The sequence below is a fragment of the Micromys minutus genome (assembly GCF_963924665.1).
Source record: "Micromys minutus genome assembly, chromosome: 31".
Taxonomy (NCBI): domain Eukaryota; kingdom Metazoa; phylum Chordata; class Mammalia; order Rodentia; family Muridae; genus Micromys; species Micromys minutus.
This window is the reverse complement of record NC_137966.1, coordinates 17,794,401-17,815,601: the sequence shown is the minus strand read 5'-3', so window position 1 is coordinate 17,815,601 and position 21,201 is coordinate 17,794,401. Positions and strand designations below refer to the sequence as shown.

Below are 21,201 nucleotides of genomic sequence, written 5' to 3'. Positions count from 1 at the left end.
AGAAGCTATTATATTTTGTTAAGAAAATGGGGGTTAGGGAACAAAATACCAAGAGGCCATTGTGCCTTTGTAAAGAAACAAAATAAAATTTGTACTTTGTTTTTTAGATGCTGTTTTTATTGAGAATGTACTGTTCTGGGACCCTGGGCTGGTTGGCCTAGACTAAGGGGTATTCTTTCGGACTTCCAAATCCAGAGAGGACTGTGTGCACACAGCGGCACCCCTGGATTGTGTGTGAAGCTGCAGTGAGGTGATTCTCACATGTGTGCTGGGTCTGAAGGAAGTGCCTCCAATTTCTGTTTGAAACCACCAAGGGGGCCACATTTTCTAACTCCCAGAGAAAGAACACAGAGGCTCACAAGTCCCCCTAGACTGATGAGCCTTACTACTTCCTGTGTGTAATCCTGTGCTCCTCTTCCCCGGGATTCCAAACCCCCCTAGAAACTTGTGAGCTGTTCCCTAGTTCCAAAACTGTTGGATGGTATACCAACAACCCAAGGAAACGGACCCATGACAGCTCAGCTCCAGTTCACTCAGTGTTACAAGTGAGTGGCCTCACTGAGGCTTCCCTACAGAGCAGTGGACAGTCGAGGGTGGCTGGTTTCCCTCAAGCCTCTCCTCTGCCTGTTTTCTATGGCTCTTAGCCCACACACAGCAGAATTAACTCAGACCTGGCTTTAGGACAGTGCTCAGCAGTTAAGCAGCTGAGGTGACTACAGGTTCAGATAAACACACTCCAGGAAAGTGGGTGTGTGAGCTCAGCCCTTGTTCCTAATGGAGCCTGGGGGGGTACGCAGATCTTAGCAAACGGATTGTAGGAAGCCTGCCTTTGTTATGTCGTGGTCTGGCACACAGTACAGCCACGTGGAAACTGGCTGGGTCTGGAGGAGTCTCATACCCTGGGAGGCCAGTGCTTCTGTCTGCACACAGGAAAGCAGAGTCTCCGTGCAATGCTGTGTAAGTGCGCGTGCTCGGGCTCTGCCCGTGGCCTGCCGGTGACGTGGCCCGAGTCTCATTCCTGCTCAGTCAATATGGGAGGAAGGTCAGCAGAAAAACCAGCTTCCATCTCCGCATGCGCCTGCCCATGAACTTAAAACTCAGTAAAAAGGTGGGAACAGTTTTAAACACTGAAAATCTACAAGGCATATATATATAATCGGTCGTTTCATGAGCGGACCTAATCGTTCGCGATGTTGATAAACTCATCCAATTCAAAAATCTCTCCACAACTTCCAAACGATCCTCTTCCCATAACGCAGTCACTTTTTAATGACTCATCCTCCCCATCCCATACAGCCACCCATCTCCTGTTAGTATTTGAAACAAAATAGCGGGTGCTGGCAAAATGAATCCGGAAGGTGACCGTGCCTGCTACCAAGCCTACCTGGGTTTGATCCGAGGACCCACATGGTGGAAGGAGAGAATGGACCCTTGAACGCTGACCTCCACTTGTATACTATGGCATGCTAGAAAAACAAAACAAAACTGAATTCCAGTTCTCAGGAGGCAGGTGGTGGAGGCACGGTAGTGACCAGGAAAACAAAAAAAATCCAACAGCACAAAACCCTCCAAAACCAAAAAAAAAAGAACCCGCACAAAAGTTTGATTGCATTAACCGAAACTCACACTTGATTGTGTGTGGTTTTCTATTTGTTTTATTGAGTAGCCACCATCAGGATGGGAATTAGTGCCTCCTCAGTGTTGCCCCCAGTCTCTGTTGTTTCCCTGGCCTGTTATAGTTCTGATTTTTTTTTTTTTTTTGCAGAATGTTATATGTAAATAGTCATACAATGTGTAGCCATTTGAGCATGGTGTCTTTAGGCAGCATTATGCCTAATTTTCTCTTAGGTAGGTGAGGTCGACAAGACTAGCTCCATGCAACTTCCGAGAGCATCAACAGAGGGCGCTATGAGCCTAGGATGTCTATTTCTGGCGGGACCGAGGCTCGGCCTCCTTCCGGTCTGCTCTAGTCCCATAGGCTGGAGGCGGGGCTTGGGGCGGAGCCAAGGAAAATATTTCTGGAAAAGAGCCGGCGCCCCGCGGTGGTAGGCGGTCTCTTGAGACGGCTGTGGAAGCTCTTGGCGCGCTCCCGCCCCTTCCGGGTTTAGCCACGCCCTTTCTGCGCGCACACCTCCGGGAGCCTCGGGATGTCTAGTGGAGTTCCCGCCCGCAGGCTCGCCTGGCCCCGCCCACAGGCAGCCGAGCTAGCCGGTGCCCGGAGGTTCGAGGCCACTTCTAGGTCCTGCCGGAATGTCTCGACACGTGCGACTTTAAAATGTTCCAGAGGACGCCGTAAAACAGCGGAGAAATAGGTGCCATTTACGTACTACACTTGATTATGTCTGGAACACTGTCACCTCAGGGCGTAAGATGGGTACCTTAGGGCCCCTTCATTGTCCCGCCGCGGTCGGAGGAACGCCGCCTCCCCAAGTTTGCACTATATTCTTATGTGCAGGGACGATGAGCCTGTGAGTTTTTGTGTGGGACTGGACTATTAGGCAAGCCCTAACCCTGTCCGTGCCTATTAAAAAAATTTCTGTTTTTACTTTTAAATTTCACTTTTAGATTTTGTTATATATAGTCTTTACAGACTTGCTTATTTTTATTTTCTGTGTATGAGTTTGCCTATATGTATGAGCATCCACCATGTGCATGTGGAGTGCCTGCAGTCCAGAAGAGGGCGTCGGATCCCTTAAGACAGTCGTGAGCCCTTTTTGGGTGCGGAGAACTGAACCCTAGACCTCTACTTTTTTTTTTTTTTTTTTTTTTTTTTTTTTTTTTAAGATTTATTTATTCTATATAAGTACACTGCAGCTGTCTTCAGACACACCAGAAGAGGGCATCAAATCCCATTACAGATGGTTGTGAGCCACCATGAGGTTGCTGGGATTTGAACTCAGGACCTCTGGAAGAGCAGTCAATGCTCTTAACCACTGAGCCGTCTCTCCAGCCCCAGACCTCTACTCTTAATTGCTGAACGATCCATAGACATCCTGTTTTATCTTTTTTGTATTTTTGTGTTTTACATATGAACACACCTATAGTCTGAACACTTAGGTGGAAGCTGAAGGATCAGGAGTTAAAAGGTTTTCCTCAGCCGCATGTACGTTTCAGGACAGCATGGGATAGTGAGACCCTGTTCCAAGAAAGCAAATGAAATAATACAAATGTTACTTCATCTGTTCACCCACCCACCTATCTATCTATCTATCTATCTATCTATCTATCTATCTATTATCTATCTATCATCTATCTATCTATCTATCATCCATCTATCTATCTATCTATCTATCTATCTATCTATCTATCTATCTATCATCTATCTATCTATCATCTATCTATCTGTCATCTATCTATCTATCATCTATCTATCTATCCATCTATCTATTATCATCTATCTATTATCTATCTATCATCTATCTATCCATCCATCCATCCATCTACCTATCTATCTATCTATCTATCTATCTATCATCTTATCTGTCTATCTATCTATCTATCTATCTATCATCTATCTATCTATCTATCTATCATCTATCTATCTATCTATCTATCATCTATCCATCCATCTATCTATCTATCTATCTATCTATCTATCTATCTATCCATCCATCCATCCATTCGTCTATCTATCTATCTATCTATCTATCTATCTATCTATCTATCTATCTATCTATCTATCTATCCAACTATCTATCTATCTATCTATCTATCTATCTATCTATCTATCTATCTATCTATCCATCCATCCATCTATCTTTGGTTTCTTTGTGTAGCACAGGCCATCTTGGAACTCACTATATGTAGAACAGAAACCTCAAACTCAGACCCATCTGCCTCTGCCTCCTGAGGACTGGGATTAAAGATATGTGCCACCCCCGCACCTCCCCCATCCCCTCCCAGGTGAGTGTTACTTTGTTTTAATAAAATCCAGTTAATCAAATTAAGTTGATTAAATTCAATTTTTGTCAACATGCGTTTATTGTGCCGATCAGAGGACAACTTTCCTGGAGTCAGTTCTGTCTTTCCACCGTGTAGTCCAGGGAATGGATCAGGGGGCAGGCTCGCCAGCAAGTGCTTTTGTCCACTGACATATCTTACTAGCCCTAATGTTAAAAAAAAAACCAAAAAACCTAACAAACTTAATTGTGTGTGTTCGTCTGTGTACATGAGTGAAGTACCTGAAGAAGCCAGAAGAGGGAGTCATGAGCTAGAGTTAACAGGCTGTTGTGAACCCCCTAACCTGATTACTGGGACTCAAACTCCTTTGGAAGAGCAGAGACATTTAATTGCTGAGCCATTTCTCCAGTGCCCTATTTAAGTTTTTAGAGACGAGTCATTTGTGTATTTCAGGCTGGTCTTCGAAGCCCCGTGTTCCTGAGGGTGACCTTGACTTCCCGATCCTCCTCTGTGTATCTAATCGTTGGGATTACGTGTGTGCTCCACTACATCTTGCATATATCAGCAGTATGCTAATTTCTTTTTCATGAACCAGACAGTTTATTGCAGAAGTATGGTCAAGGTTCCAGTTAAGAGGTCCCAGCTGAGGCAGTGCTAGTTTTTTTAGTGCATTGGTGAGTAGGGGAGGCAGGAAGGTCAGGGGGCTTTCATCTGACCACGGCCTCTAAACTTTGACATGTTAGAGGTCAGACTGCAGGCTAGGTTGTGTCAGCCAGCTTTTTGCTATCCTTTATCACCACAGAAAACCTTGTGAGCAGTGATTCCCAAAGAGGGAAACCAAAGAATCACTTAGTAATGAATCTGTCTTCCCAAAGGCCCCTGTGGTATCAGTCAAGGGTTTTGCATTCAGTTTTGTGGGTTTAGTCACAACTTTTTGGTCACTAAGACATATTTAACACTTAGATATGCCACTACGTATATACCCTTAGCTTTCAGAGCCTAGGCTTGCTCCACAAACCCAGGAAAGTGGGTCTTAGAAAAAGTCAGGGCTAAATGTCCCAGCAACTTCAAATAGCACATCCTCTTGTCTTTAAATAGCTCTGCCATGTTCACAATCCTAGACTTTCCTCACACACCCCTCTGGAGAGCAAGGTTCCTGAGGTGCCAGCTGTGCGCCTATCCTACTATTTCTTAGTCTGTCCCTGCTAAGGACAAGTGTGGATGTCAAGGTCCCACCGAGCAGCCAGAGTGGTCATGTAACTAGCTGCCCACCAGCTAGTTTGTTAAGGCTTTGTATGACTAGTCCATAATTTATTTTTCCATTTACCTTGAGATGGACATCTAGATCATTTCTAATTTATAGCCATCGTAACTTCATTTTTATAGACTCTGCCCCTTAAATGGATTGGGTCAGTTTTCCATCTTACCCATCAGTAGGTGACAATTGTCTTGTTCTTGGTGGATGACCTCTTTGGTGGTTGTTTCTTTGAAATCAGGGCTAGTTATTCTTGGTCCCTGGTTCCCTCATTGGTGCTATTTTGAGTCTCTCTTAGGAGCAAAACTTTCCCACTTTTTGGGAAATATGTTGTTTTTGCCTTAAGGGCGTTGTCAAGGACCATTGCATTACACCTTGTTGCCTTTATGATGATTCTTGAGAAAATTCTTGCTGAGTCTCAGTAGCAGAAATAAACTCATTTCTTCTGAGCGTGTGGTTTGTTCTTAGTTTAAGGACACTGAATTGGGCATGTGGTTAAGTTATGCATGTGTTAGGCCTTAAATATATAATCTTTTTTTTCCCTCCTTCTCCTAGACTTCCCTTTTGTGTTTCTTCTGCTGCTTGGTGCATTCTTGCTATATTTTATGAAGTGTTGGCAACTATGTTTTTGCTTTTCTGGCATAGTATGACACATAATAAGTATGTGCCCCTTGTGCTATGGTTTGGGCAGAATAAGAGAGTAATGCCTCAGCTGCATAAGATGTTTGAAGAATCACCTAGTGGTAGATAGAGGAGGGGTCCTTGCCATGACTTTGGCCTCTTCAGCAGTGACTAATTGGCCCCAGGCCAGTACGCAGAGCACTTGCAGACCATCAAGCAGACTCTGGGAGCCAGCCATCTGACCATGCTGTCCTTGGTGTCAGATGTTGGTCCTGGCTCCACTCTGGCCCCACCCAAGCTCATCGTACTGTCCCTTCAGCCCCAACCCGTGTTGCTTTGCTTTCCTCAGTGCTGGTGGGTGTGTGGCATTTGTCTTTTCCACATGGAGTTCTGCTCGCCCGCCTTGTCCTTTAATCCGGGGTGGAGGTGGGGTCAGACTCCATTTCTGCCCCATCTCTTCTGTTTGTTGCCCTGCTGAATTGCAGGTTTCTTTTGCTGATTGACAAGAACACGTGCTGACTGGGAGAAGAGGGTGGGGCTGGGGGGCTGCAGGCAAAACTGGCATTAGATCCGGCAACTGTGCAAAGAACTCTTCAAACTGGCTCTCCATGCATCACACCCCTGATTTTGAAAAAAAACAAAATAAAAGGGACCAGAGCTGACAGCTGCACTGTTTTCTGAATTAGGTGCCCGAGTCAAGGATTACTTCAGGGAGCAGCCTATCTGGGAGAATATTCTCAGGATTAAGTAGACAACATGCAAGTGTTTGGAGAAGTTTGGGTGTGCTCTTCTTCAAAGGACAGAGGTTGTCCTCAACAGGTTTCTCCCATTAACTGCTGCCCTGTGAGAGTTGGATATACGGTTCTGAAAGTTGTGGGTGCATACAGAATTGACAAAAATGTGCTGTTCTTCTGTAAGAAGAGGAAATGCCGTTGAGGCTGGATGGGTAGGTGGATTCTTTGCCACCAAGGGAATGGCCCTGTGCCTTTTCTGTAAGAGATGCAGGTGGGAAGAGGAGCTGCAGCGTTGGCTGATTCTAAGTTCTCACGCATTGGCAGTGGGGCCATTTTTCTCTGATAGCAAGCGTCTCATCACAGAGGGCATTCAGAGAGACTGGGAGAATATGTCAGAGATTTTGTGGAAGGAGTTCCCATCTTGGGTGGGAATTTGAATTCTTCTAAGATTGATGACCTATAATTACCAAGACAAATAGGACAGTCCTTTTAGTAAGTGCTATTAGTTAGATGTTGTAGCTCAGACTTGTAATCTCAGTATTCAGGAGACTGAGGCAGGAGGATTGCTAGAAGTTTGAGGCAACTTGGACTACATAGTACGGTCTTAAGCTGGGCTGAGATACAGTAGGAGGCATATTCCCCAACCCTGCTGGAGCTCACCAGGCTGGTCTTGAACTCACAGAGATCCACCTGCCTCTACCTCTTGAGTGTCAGCATTACAGGTGTGCCCCACCATACCCAAATGAGAGACTCTTTAAAAAAAAGAAATCAACCCAAATTTAGATGAGATAGCTTAGTGGTGAGTGTTACACTCAGCCTGGTGACCCGAGTCCAGTCCTCAGGACTCGCAGAGAGCTGACTCACCAAAGCTGTTCACTGCCCTCCACACTTGTGCCATGGCCTCTGATAAATATAATAATAAATGAAATACCAAACGATGCCAAAGCTGGGCAGGGTGGCTTCCCCTTACAATCCCAGGACTTGGGTGTGGGAGACAGGAGGCCCAGGAGTTCAAGGGTATTCATGACTAGCCTGGGATACTTGAGACCCCATCCCCACACCCCTGGCATCCCCCACCCTTGGAATGTGTAACAGGTGCACATTCAGATGCTGCCCAAGTTAAGGTCTGACAATTTCCTGGATCCTTGAGGAATGTCTGAGCCTGACAGTCGACCATGTCAGCTGCCCAGGATAGACTGAGCTGCAGACACTGTACTAGGAGCCTTAGCACTCTAGCCCTCAGCTCGCTGGGCCATGAGGCCTTTCACGTTGTCTCTTCACCCTGCTTCTGCCGCCGCTGTTCCTCACCCTAGGGGTTGAGTTAGTGAGCTGCGTGTTCTTTTGGCTTTTGAATGGGGCGGGGTTTGAGACAGGATGTCTCTGTGTAGCCCTGGATGTCCTAGAACTCACTCTGTAGACCAGGCTAGCCTCAAACTCAGAGATCTGCCTGCCTCCCGAGAGCTTTAGGTTTACCTCACTACCCTGCCCAGCATGCCTTAGTGCTCTTAGTGTGTATGGGGTTAAAAATTAAACGAAAGAAGCCAGTATGGTGTTACATGGCTAATCTCAGTACTTGGGAAGCCAAAGCAAGGGCTTGATTTAAAGATCAGTCTAGGAAACATGACAAGACTGTTTCAGTTACAAACTAATAGCACTGAAGTTTGGTATGGCACATGCTTCTAATGCCAGCCCTTGGGAGATAGATAGAGTGGAATAGAAAGTCTAAGGCTAGCCTCAAGTACATAATGAGTTTAGAGGTAGCCTGAAATACTTGAGATCTCAAGTGGATTTTTCTACAGCAATTCCGTAAAGTTTCTAACTCATTAACAACCCAGGAGGCATGTCCTACCTGCTGTCTTGTGTGCATTTCCAATCCCCGTTCTAGGCACTTTCGCTGTTAGCAGAGCGGCTGGTTCACCACGGGGGCCACTTTATGAAGAGCAGCCGTGTGAAAGTGAAGAGAAAAAAAGAGGGGCAGAGAAGGAGACCCTCGTTGAAGGAACTGAGGCGGCGTGTTGGTAGAAGTTTAATTTCCTTAGACCTCACCAGAAGCCCATACTGCTGTGACTCGAGCCTGTTGTCATAACCAGCCACTGTCTAAGATCATCACTTGCCGGATAAATTTCTCATCACTCAGTGTGTGTGGGATCACTGAATTCCGTACATGGTCCTGAGAAAAGAGCAGGTGATGAAGCGCTTCCTGCGTACACCATCCTGACCTGAGCTCAGGAGGATGTTAGAGTTAGGTTTCTGCCTTCATCGGCTACTCATCACCACAACAAAACCTGCCTTAGTTACTTTTCTGTTGCTATGATAAAATACCACGGCCAAGGCCACTTATAGTAGAATAAGAGTTCATCATGGCGGGGAAGCACGGCAGCAAGCAGCAGATGTGGTGGCTGGGGCAGAGCTGAGATCTTACATATCGAACCAGAAGCTCAGAAACAGAGATCGAACTGGGAATGGCCTGTGGCTCTTAAACCTCCAAGCCTGCTGCCATTGACTAACTCTTCGTTAAAGCCACACCTCTTAAGCCTTCTCAAACAGTGCCACCAACTGGGACCAAGTATTCAAATACCAGAGACTATAAGGGACATCACATGCAGACTCCCTCAGGGGTAAAGGGAGGTTTATTTTGGCTTACAGTTCTGGAAGTTTCAGAGTAGGTGGGAAAAGAGAACAGTCAGGGTCCCACCATCTTTTTTTTTTTTTTTTTTTTTTTTTTTTTTTTTAAGCACACTCCTCGTGATCTAAGGACCTGCCATTAGGCTCTACTTCCTAAGTCCACAAAAATTCCCAGTATTGGCATCTTGGGGATGGATCCTTCTACTCAGGGGACTTTCAGGGGACACTGCTTATATTTAGAGCATAGCAGTCTCTCAGAAGGCATGTGTCCAAAGACTTCCCTGGACTAAGACTCTTAAGAAAGGAGGGAAGGAAGCCATAGGTGCAGTGCCCCTCCCCCAAAGCTAGTCTGCCAAGGTCATGCAAACTTGTTCTCTTGGGCATGTTCAGTGTAAACATTGAACCACATGTCTTCTATGACCCTCACCATCAAACCTGGTTCTACTCTTGAGCCGCACAGAACGAACGGCTGTTTCTTTTGTCAGTTGAGATGAACCGTCAGGTCCTCCAAATCCAGGATTGATTTGTCTCTGCCCCTTTCCATTCCAGGAGAAAGAATCTCAGGGATATATATGCTTCCCACTTTTTGAAATTCCTTCACTATAGCTTTTTGAAATATGGCTCTGGCCATAGATCTGTGGTAGCCTCTCAAATCTGCTTTTTTTGACGAGACACCTTGTGCCCATCCATGCTCACTTAGTTTTTTCTTCCTCGTTTTGATTTTTTTTTTTTTTAGATTCAGTTTTTAAAAGATTTTATTTATTTATTTTATGTACGTGAGTACACTGTATTTGTCTTCAGACACCAGAAGAGGGTGTCAGATCTCATTACAGATGGTTGTGAGCCACCATGTGGTTGCTGGGATTTGAACTTAGGACCTCTGGGAGACCAGTCGATACTTTTAACCTCTAAGCCATCCCTCCAGCCCAAGATTCATTTTAAAAATTATTAATATTTTGTTTGTTTGTTTTCAAGTCAAGACAGGGTTTCTCTGTGTAGCCCTGGCTGTCCTGGAACTCACTCTGTAGACCAGGCTGGCCTCGAACTCAGAGATCTGCCTGCCTCTGCCTTCCGAGTGCTGGGATTAAAGGAGTGTGCCATCACATCTGGCTAATCTTTATATTTTTGATTGTACACGTTTGTGTGTGCCACAGGAGGTTAGGGGTGTTGGGATCCTCTGGAGCTGGAGTTACAGGTGATTATTAGTCACCTGATATAGGTGCTGGGAACTGAACCCGAGTCTTCTACCAGAGTAGTAAGAACTTTAAATCATTGAGCCCCTAAAACTATTTTTTATTTTATATTATTATTATTTTGTACGTGATGGTGTCAGTGTGGGTGACGCCATCGTGTGCCTGTGGAGGTCAGAGGACAACTTTGGGGGGGGGATCTGTTCTCTTCTTCCGTTGTGGGAGCTGGGAATTGAATTCAGGTTGTCAGAGGATGGCTCCCTTACAGACTTTTAACCCCCATGTGAAGCCACGGAGGCCCAGATGTGGAACCACTGATACAGTCCTCACATTTTGTCAAGTAATTTATCAGTGATTCTAATAAGCCACAGCCACAAACTAGCTCAGACTGTTTTCACAGATAGTCTTTGGACATCCATTTGGTCTTGTTATATATGGCTACTCTTGTGAAACTTTATCTTTCTGCCCTCTGGCCCTTTACGGGAGCGGCTGCAGATTCCAGGGCTTTGGGAGTGGGACTTGAGTGGGCCCAGGACATGGTAGCCTCCCTTCATGTTCTTTTTGTTGACGTTTACATTTTTATGTTGTGTTAATGTGTGGGCATATGAATGCTGTGACACTTGTGTGAGGGTCGGAGGACCGCTTCAAGGGTTGGTTCTTTCCTTCCACTGTGTCATCAGGCTTGGTGGCATTTCACTGGCCCTCACACATGTTCTTAAACGTCATCCCTTTCCATCTCTGGAATGTCAGCCTGAGACTGTTGGGAGCCTGCTTTTTTTTTTTTTAACAAGGCAGCTTGTAAAAATGGGCTGAAGCTACCATGGCCCCAGATTCTTAAAGGCTGAGCAGGGGCTTAGAGCCTCTGAGTTTGGAGATGTTGGCCTTGATGAGCTACATGATACCAGCCAGAGATTTCTCACGGCTGCAGAATGCCTGTGTGAGAATTTGCGATTCAAGAGTTTATTTTCTGTTGAGTCTGCCCTTTCAGTCTCTTGCTTTCCAAACAGGGCACCCCTTTTCCTCTTTAAAAAACGGTGGGAGCACAGATAACATAAACATTTACTATTCTGATTTTTTTTAAAAAATTATTTTATAGTTTTGATTTTTTTTTACAAAAATTTTAAAATTTATTTGTGTTGGGGGTGTGCATGTGGCACAGAACAACTTTCAGGGGTCAGTCCTCTCCTGCTACCAAATGTGTTTGGGGCTCAAAGTTCATCAGGTTTGGCAGCAAGTACCCCTACCCACTGAACCATCTTATCTGCTTTGCCTGATTTTTTGAAAAGGGTCTTTGAGCTCAGGCTGGCCGGGACCTCGGTGTGTAGTTGAGGATGACGTTGGTCTTCTATCCCTCTTTCCTTCTACTACTTTGTGATAGAGTTACAGTGTGTGCCTTCTCACTTTAGGTAATACCCAGTTCGGTGGCAGTAAGCGTGCCTTCTTTCCTAGTGCTCATTGAATTCTGGGCCTCCTGAGCGTGAGACAAGTGCTTAGCACTGAGCTACAGTCTCATCCTGTATGCACTCCCTTGTATACAGCTGCTTAATTCTCACCTATATCGTTAATTATTGAAGGTACCCCTGTAGAAATGGAGCCACAGGATGTCTGTTAGGACTTGTTGTCTCACGTCCTCATATCATGCGTTGAATCCCAGCTCCCTAGCACCTTAGCATGCAGTTATATTTAAAGATAGGGCTGATAAAGAAGTAGTTAAGGTAAAATGAGGTTACGGGAGTGGGCCCTAATCCAATCTGACTGGCGTCCTCATAAGAAGAGATTAGGTACACACGCGCGCACACACACACACATATACACACACAGAGGGAAGACCATGTGAGGACACCAGAAGAGGGTGCAACTTGCAAGCCAAGGACAGAAATCTCAGAAGACACCAATCCTGCTGATACCTCGGGCAAAGCTTTCCAGCCTCCAGAATTATGAGACAATAAGTTTCCGTGGCCTGTGTTTTCTTTTATAGTAGCCCTAGAAAAATAATGCACTCTTCTTATTTCACTCGGGGTAACATTTCCTGGAAGGTTGACACATGTTGAAGTGTGCCTTATAGCCTCGTATCCTTGTATGTCTAAGTGATATTTCATTGTGTGAAAGACTGAACTCTGTTTCTCTGTTTCTGTGCAGAGAGACACACGGATTGTTTCCAGCCTTTGGCTACTGTCAACCATGCTGTTATGAACATGGTGTGAAGTATCTGTTTGATACTCCAGACAAGTACCTCCCCATCTCAGACGCACAGGGCTTACAGGAACTTGTTCTTCTTGCTCGGGTTTTAAATCTCGGGGCTTACGTTGATACTTGTGTCTTTCCTATATTCCCCGTATTCCACAGCTTCTTTTTGCCGACACTGTAATCTCTTTCCAACGATAGTGCTCACTTTGATGGATGGAGGGAGACACAGGTATTTAGGAAGCCCACTGGGGTCAGATTCACACAGCAGTGTTTTGGCAGTGTGCTGCTAAGCCAGTCACCACTTCCCTGACCCTTGAACTTGTATGAGGTGGTGAGGACGAGCCTGCTTCTCACTAAACATGAGGCACTTAGCACAGAGAAGACATTTTTGTTTTTTGATGACCAACTGTTCCCTCCTCTACTGCAGCGACTCCTCAGCCATGTGCATGGTTGTGACAGTCCTTAGTGATGTGTTAGATTAGCAGGGCCAGTTGATGCTTTAGAATGAGATCATGAAAGCCCGAGAGATGGCTTAACGATTAGCAATGCTTGCTGCCTTTTCAGAGGCCCTGAGTTTGGTTCTGGCGCCCCTGGTTCACAACTTCCTATAACTCCAGCTCTGGGAGATGCAGTGCCTTCTTCTGATGGCAATCGACGTGTGACATACATGTGTATGCACACAGATGTAAGTCAAAAGAAAAAAAGATTGTAAATTCTGGCAAGAGACGAAGTCACTGTGTTTAGTCATACTTCCTTCTTGGAAGATTAGCTGACTTGAATAAGGCATGTTCACATTAAAGGTAATTTTTTTTTCTTTCTAAAGGGGGGGGGGGAGGGGAGCTTGAGCCAATGCCTTCCAGCATGGCAAGCCAATACTCTACCGCTCCCCAAACGGAGATCTTTACTTCAAATGTTAAAAACCTTCCTAATCCCATCCAGACTAGTGCAAGACCAAGCAACTGGCACCATAGCCTGGCCAAGGAAATGAAACCTAACCACCACAGCTAGAAACCTGGTTAGTTTTCTTGATGGTGAGCTACAGATTCATTATAATCTAAACCATTAGTGGACTGATCTGAAATCCATACTTTGGCTGTGCGGATAAACAGGTTTCATTTAGATTTGTGGAGTCAATTGTTGACCACATTGAAAGGTAAAGTTCTTACACCCTTCAGACTCTTCATGGGTAGACTCCACTTGCTGTTGTGTTTTGGTTTAATATTCCATTGCGGGGCTAGTTTTATATCCTGTAATAGAAAGCACACTAAGTATCAGTGTGTAGTCAGTCACAGTTGTATATTCAATGCATCCCAAACATATTAAATTATTTCTAATCCCATGCTATTTTAAGAGAACTGCTTCTTAAATACTTCTTCATTATTGCCTGGTTAGAGCTGTATGCCTTCTGTAATAATTCTGATCATGATAATCCAGTTTCCCTATTGATTTTCCTGATGTATTCTGCAAATTTAAAAATTTAATTTTATAGTATATTATATAGAATGTTGAATTGGGAGTCAGTAAGATGTCCTGGGGTTCAGGTGCCTGACACTCTGATTTTGATCTCTGAGACTTACATGATGGATGAAGAAACCTACCTGCCATAAACTGTCATTTGTGTATGGGTCAAAACTGAACAAAACATCTCATAATAAGTGGACAAAAGATTTGAGCAAGCATTTCATAGGAATATACCAAAGAAATAGGTAGTAGATATGTGAAAACATTAATATTATTAGTTATTAGGAAAACAGAAGTGAAGATTGTACTGCAGTGAGCTGTTCAGAGGATAAAGGCACTTTGCCACCAAGCCTGTTGACTTGAGTGTAATTCCTAGGAGTCAGGTGGTAGAGAGAACTGGCTTCTATGCGTGCACACACACACATTCTTGTGCACACATATACACACAAAAATTGTTTAAAAAATAAATCCTGAAGTGAGCCACATCTGTACATCTAAAGAATGCCTGAAGGGAGGGCTGAGGCGTGCTCAGCGGTGAAGGGTTTGACCAGCACATGGAAGGCCTTGAGTTCCATTCTCAGGACCATGCGTACCAACCATATCAAGTATTAGGCTGGGCAGAAACCGAAACGCTAGTGCACTTTTGGGAACATAAAAACATAAAATAGTACAACCACCTTTGGGAAAAGTTTTACACAGATATGGTTGGCATTTATTTCACCTAGGCACCGACCCCACATAAAAGGGGCTCCTTGCCCCCTCCTCACGCTCTTGTTCTCCTCTTCTCTCTCTGTTCCTTCTCACCCCATTCCCCTTCCCTCTCTCTCTATGTGTTCATGGCTGGCTTCTACACCTCCTTCTCTCTCTCTCTCTCTTTCTCTCTCTCTCTCCTCTAATGCCCATTTAACTCCCCTCCCCGTTCCCTAAATACTCTCTATTTTATACTATACCATAGTATGGCTGGTACCTTAGTAGGAAGGGATGCTTCAGCATGGGCCCTCAGAGGCACCCCCTTCCACCTCACCATATCTCACCTCTACCAAACATATCTCTGGCTTTTTTCCCCCTCTTTTATAAAACACAACAGATAGCATGAGACCCAACTATTTCACTCCTAGGCATTTATACAAGAGAAACAAAAGGTTCTGTCTGTACAATGGTACACATGCAAGTCAAAGTTCATAACAACTTTACTCTTAATGGTTCAATCTTGGCAACAACCACATGTCCATCAGCAGGTAAGTGGATAACCTATTGTGGTTTGCTCCTACAATGGATGGCTACTCATTGATAAAAAGGAATGGGCTATTGATACAATGAATGCATCTCTCGATACTTGCGCTAAGTGAAAGAAGCAGATACAGATCTCATTTACAGCCATAGCCGTGACATGCAAACTAATGCATATGGACAGCAAGGAGATTAAAGGTTGCCAGACTGGGGGGGAGGAATCTGTTCTCTGTCTTAACTGTGCTGGTGTATATGACAATGCAGATATAGGTCAAACTTTTATCAGTTTGTATCCTTTAGATAGGTGTGGTGCACTAGGCATGGTGGTGCACACCTCTGGTCCCAGCACTTGGGAGGCAGAGTCAGGAGATTCCCTGAGTAGAGGCCAGCCTGGTCTACAGAATGAGTTCCAGGACAGCTGGGTCACACAGAGAAACCCTGTCTCATAAAACAAAAACAAAACAAACCAAGAAACCCCGTGTAGTAAGTTTTGTTTTTTTTTTTTTTTTTTTTTTTGTTTTTTTTTGTTGATTGTATATTAGTAAAGCTGCATTAAAGGTATAAGGCACAGGGCTAGGGATGTGGTTCTGTGACAGGATGTTCTGGCCTAAGCCCTGTGTTCAGTTTCCGGTACCATAAACTCAAGCTCTGAGGAATGCAAAGTTCCTAGCACAGAACAGGTGCCCAGTTTGCTTTTTGTTCATTTGCTACATGGCCAGTTGCTGCTGCCTCCCTTCCTGGTGACACTATGCCCCTAGCCAGACAAGCCAGCATCTGTTGTCTCTCAAACTTCCTACGTCTGACTTTCAGGGCTACTACAAGCCCAGAGGAAGACTACATCAAAGAGCGCTTTGTAGAATGTTCAGGAGCCCTGTGCACTGGAAATTGGAAATGGATCTGTCTCCCCACCTCCAACTGACATCACGTCATTCGGGCAATTCTCTGAGTCCCCGTTTTCCCTCTGCATTCTCTGTACAGAAGCCCTGGAAGGACAAGCTTGTAGTCATCGACCTCAAAGGTCAGATGTCGTGGGTTTTCCCGTGTGCTAGATTGCAGATCGGTGTCTATCAAATAGGATTGGATTCCATTTGGCTGATAGTCCTTCATTTGGAGGCATTTTTAGGCCCTTGACCTATGTGAAACTTTAGGTCAAGGTAGCAAATATTCTAGGAAGACTGAAGTTCCTAACTCCTGGACCTCAGCCCAAGAGCCATCTTTATCCCCTTATCCCCTACCCTGGACTAAATGATCCTGGACATGTTAGGAGAGGCCACTACTGGGCTCTGCTTCTGGTGCTCGGAGCCTAGGACAATACCCACAGTAGCCCTTGGGGGTCTGGGCTTCTTCCCCATCATGTTTGCCCAGTTGCCCTAGTGACTGTGTGACCCTTCTCCCCCGCCCTCCCCCGCCTGCTGTGGCTGCCTGCACCCACCATATAAATAGAGGTGAGGAGCAGCTGGGCTCTCTTGGCAGTCACCATGAAAGCGCTGCTCCTGCTCTGCTGCTTCCTGGCCTCGCTGCTGCTTTCCGGACAAGCAGGTATGCCCCCTGCACAAATGGCTTCCACTGTTCCCCTCATGGTCCCAAGTTTTCATCGGAGTGTGTGGGGGGCTGGGATGATGGCAGAACTTTGCTTCTAGCTAATATCACCGCCCTTCTCACAGGGGCCTGGGACACAGAGGATGAGATGCTAGAGAGAAGTAGGGGCCAGTGAGGGGTTCTGAGAAGAAACGAGAGAGCAAATGGTTCCAAGGTCTAGGCCAAGATCAGAGAGAGGCGTCTGACAGAAACATGCTGGAGAGCTGACCGTCCAGAGTCAAGCCTAGAGGGATCTCCGAGATGGATGAGATAACATAATCTTGGAGCCGGGGGTTGTCTGTTACCATCTTGGTGGGAGGTAGGACCGAAGACGATGTTTTAGCTAGTGACTTAGGCTTGCATGTCCACAGACAGAGTGGGACACTTCAGACAAAGGGGGTAATTGAAGAATAGTGGGGCAGAGCTGGGATTGGGAAAGGGTATGATTGAGTGGGAAGCCGAGCATTACTGACTGTGTGGAAAATGGCCGGAGAATGCAGAGAGGAATGGAAGAGAGCCTTCCGAGGGGCAGGGTCTGTCATCAGGAAGGGGGCTCGGCTCTGCACGCCGTGGCTTTCCTTTGACATCTCAGCACTTTGTGTGGCAGAGGCGGTGGCTTGGGTTGCAGCATGGGGGTTATTTATAGGCTGCAGAGGGGACACCTGATCATTTTGCCACCTCTCTTGTTCTTAAGACTCCCAAGGCTGGCTTCCCCTTGGGGATTCTTTAGGGAGGTGCTCTAAGATTCCCCTTAGGGATCTAGGACACCCTGGTTTGTCTCCTGGGCTAGCAGTTCATCTTTGTGAGATTTCTGGGTCTACGTCTTAGACCTTTAAGGTTCTGTCTCATGGACTGGAGTGACAGAGGTGTAGTCCTAGTGAGGCTGTAGGCATATGAGGGACAAAAGCCATTCTTTGGGGGTGTGAGAGGTAAGGCTGGGTGCCCTGGGCCACTGAGCTTGCTGTTGGGCCCTGCCCTTGTCTGCCCTTGAGTTAATTTGGTCTCCATGGGGCTGTGGCGGCTGGAGTGGTGAGTATTCCAAGCGGCTGTCAGGTAGCTAAGTATGGAAACAGTCCTGTAATTGGATCCTGAGCCCCAAGCCACTACCACCCTCTCCTCTTCCCAGCCCCTCCTCTGCTGGGTCCAGCCCCAGCTGCCACCTTGAGGCTTCCACACAGCAAAGTCCCGGGGACTTTTGTCCTTTTAGGGGCATTTAAATTTTCTTTGTATAGAGGGGACGGGGTTTCTAGACCGGTCAAGCTCAGAGCTCTTGCTATGGGACAGAGGCATGTGATTCACGTGAAGGTTTTTCCTAGGCTGTTTCTTTCTGTACCCAGGAGCGTGAGCTTGCTCCTGCCTGTCCGTTAGTGTACAAATCCGCCCGCTGCTTGTTCCTCAGTTACCGCTGCTCTGCCCAGTTGTAGACTGTGTACCCTGAGGTGGCTGCTGCAGCCCAGTGGGAGGTTACAAGACACCCGATGGTTTCCCTGTACACCTATAAGAGCCGCCTTGGCTAGTGGTTGCGTTTCCCTCAGAACTTGCCATCCTGGTTAGATGAGTCTGAGCTCCAGTCTCCACTCTTTCCCCTGTTATTTATCTCCCAGTCTGCTCTGCTCTGGGCTAGAAGAAGCACATGCCTTCTCTAGCTCTACCCCCCACTTCCAAAGATAGGAACCCTGGAACACAGCCTATCTTATCTCTCCCACATTGCTTTCTCAGTTCCTCTAGACTGGGTGGTTACTCTAATGCCTCTTCTTCTCACTAGGAGACCCAGCACCCCGTTTCTCTAGACATTAGTCACAAGTACCTACACCAGAACTTGGGAGGAGCCATCGGCTCCTGTCACCAGACACCTCTGGTCCCTTCCCTTATCTAGCTACCCCTAGTTCTTTATAGTTACCTGAGTTCTCTCCATGGTCTAAGGATGGAGGGGAGATAGGTCTCATCAAGAACTCCAGAGATGATTTAATGAATGGTTTTGGGGGCTGGAGAGATGGCTCAGCGGTTAAGAGCACTGACTGCTCTTCAAGAGGTCCCGAGTTCAATTCCCAGCTACCACATGGTGGTTCACAACCATCTGTAATAGGATCTGATGTCCTCGTCTGGTGTGTCTGAAAATAGCAACACTGTACTCATATACATAAAATAAACAAACCTTTAGTGAATGTTTTCAGAACTGAAGGAGAGAAAAACCCAGAGAAATGAAGGGACCTTCCCAGTCAAGGACAGAAGCACATTCTCCACTGGGACCCATGTCCCTCCCCTGCCTGCCTTCCCCTGACAGACCCCATGGTGAATGTGAAAGGGGGTAGTGGATGAGGCCACCCAAGAGATTTCTGAGACTATTGCTTCAGATCCTTTGATCCTCACCCCTCCATCCCAGTGGTAAGAGGTTGGTGTATGCCGGGGGTGTTCATTTACAGACTTAGGGTGTTGTGTCCATGTCACTCCCTGAGGGCACAGGTTGCCTCCCCTTTACTGTAAGGCTGTAGATCTAGAAGGAATCCGCCTTTCTGTCTCTTCCACAGGGCAGTAGTCTAGCTGCTACTGTCTTCTGTTGGGAGGCTTCAAGAGGAGTGAATCAGGGTTCCGGAGAGAGCCGACCTCAGAAGCTTTTCTAGTTCCCAAAGCAATGTCCCCTTGTCTAGCTTATGAAAGCTGGATAAGCTCCTAGGGTGCATCTGGTCTCCCCACTTTCCATATGGCGCCTGTGATGTTCTGTGCCAGGATGTGCTTATATGGGCTTCTGGATCCATCCCTTTTCCTAGCGGCATGGGGACCACAGTTTGGGAAATTCCATTTTTGCCCCATATATGTTACAATGAGCACCATACGTTACAGTGGAGGACAAATAATTAGTTCATGGCCAGCCGGAGCTGGGATTCAGGTCTCTTTTCTTCTTGCCCCGTGCTTTTGCCTACGTATCCCCCAGGGAAGGTGAAGAGAAGACCTGTTGCAACCAACTGGCCTTTGATGTGAGCGTGTGAATGTAGGCTGAGAAGGACCCAACTTCTGTGGACACAAATGGAAAACAAGATGGCTGTTTCTGCTGCTGGCTCGGCCTAAGAGGGGGATGAGGCTGGGTGCTGTACTTGCTGGCTGGAAGGAAGGTGACAGCTGGGAGAATGTGCTGTACAGAGCAGGGTCTGTGGCTGTGGGGATGGGCACATTCTTACTTTTAGCCACGTCCAAGCCTAGGGTGTAGTGTTGCTCGAGGATTGGAAGCCATCCATTCACACAGCTTGAAGTATTTTATATTTATTATGCCTGCTGTTTCAAAAGTAGGATATTGGAGGAATTAGGGAGACATTTTTGGTGTCTCTTTGATCTAGAAGGAAGGAAAAAGATGGCTTCCTCCTTACTCGAATGCTGGGCTAATAAGATACGATCATAATGGAGAGTTGAGAAGAAGCTGAGGTGGGGTTATTGGGCTGAGAGGAGTGAAGAATGTCTTATGAAATAAATAATATTTGCGCTTATTGATTGGAGAGGGACGTGTGTGTGCCACAGCATGAACGTAGAAGTCAGAGGACAACTTTTGGGATCTTGGTGATCTGACTAGTGTCATCAAGCTCGGCAGCAAGCAGGCTTACCTGCTGAGCCATTTTCTGGCTCTGAGGAGTATTTTTAGATTGAGGAAGATGAAACTGGACCATGAGAGGAGAAGGGGTTGAGCTGTGAGGAGACAGCAGGAGGGAACGTGTGTGAAGGGGACAGAACAGAAGTAGCCAGCCTTATGGAGTGAGCCGTGAATGGCCTTGAGGAAGAACACTTTCTTGTGTGGACAGTGGGGAGCCATGGAGGGCTTTGAGGAGATGTGCTCGGTTATGTTGGTTGGAAGGAGCAGGACTGGGGTAAACCAATTAGTCAGCCATGTCAGAGAGTATAGAGCCAAAAGAGGTGACCCTAACAGAGTTAGGATCCCCTAAACCAGACTCCCCAACCTGGGCAGGATCTCCAAAACTATGCTTCTCAATCTGAGCAGGATCTCCCAAACTGGACTCCCCAACCCTGGCAGGCTTCCTTGCAGTCACCGGAGGAGCTGTCAGAACAAGATATTGCTACGCAGAAGAGAACACATGCTAAACGTTCGGTTTGGGCTGAGTGTGGCGGTACATGACTTTAATTTTAGCCCTCAGGAGACAGTGGCAAGTAGATTCTGTGAGTTAGAGACCAGCTTGGTCAGGCCAGCCAGAAGTGAAATTCTGTTATACATGCACAAAGTTCAGTTTGGGTCATTTTGAGCGCCACAGACTCTGGGACATCTGGATGGGGGTTAAAAGTCGTTAGAAAGGTGAGATCACACTGAGCGTGTTGGCACATGCTCGTCATCATAACCATTGAGGAAAGAGGTGGGAGGAGCCTGAGTTCAAGTCATCCTGGGCTCTGTCCTAAACAAATAAATGAAAACAGAGAAAAG

General features: G+C 46.3%; 1 protein-coding gene across 2 annotated transcripts in view; it reads left to right on the top strand.

Moving 5' to 3' along the window:
* Window positions 1-16,645: 16,645 nt before the first annotated feature.
* Window positions 16,646-21,201, top strand: part of SRL (sarcalumenin) — a gene marked incomplete at its 5' end in the record, with an annotated part of 44,963 nt that continues 40,407 nt past the window's right edge. The window contains one exon of one of the 2 annotated variants that reach the window (XM_080942411.1): window positions 16,646-16,742. In XM_080942411.1, coding sequence (XP_080798537.1) covers window positions 16,682-16,742 — 61 coding nt within the window. The remainder of the gene's footprint in view (window positions 16,743-21,201) is intronic. The other variant, XM_080942410.1, reaches the window with a different exon arrangement.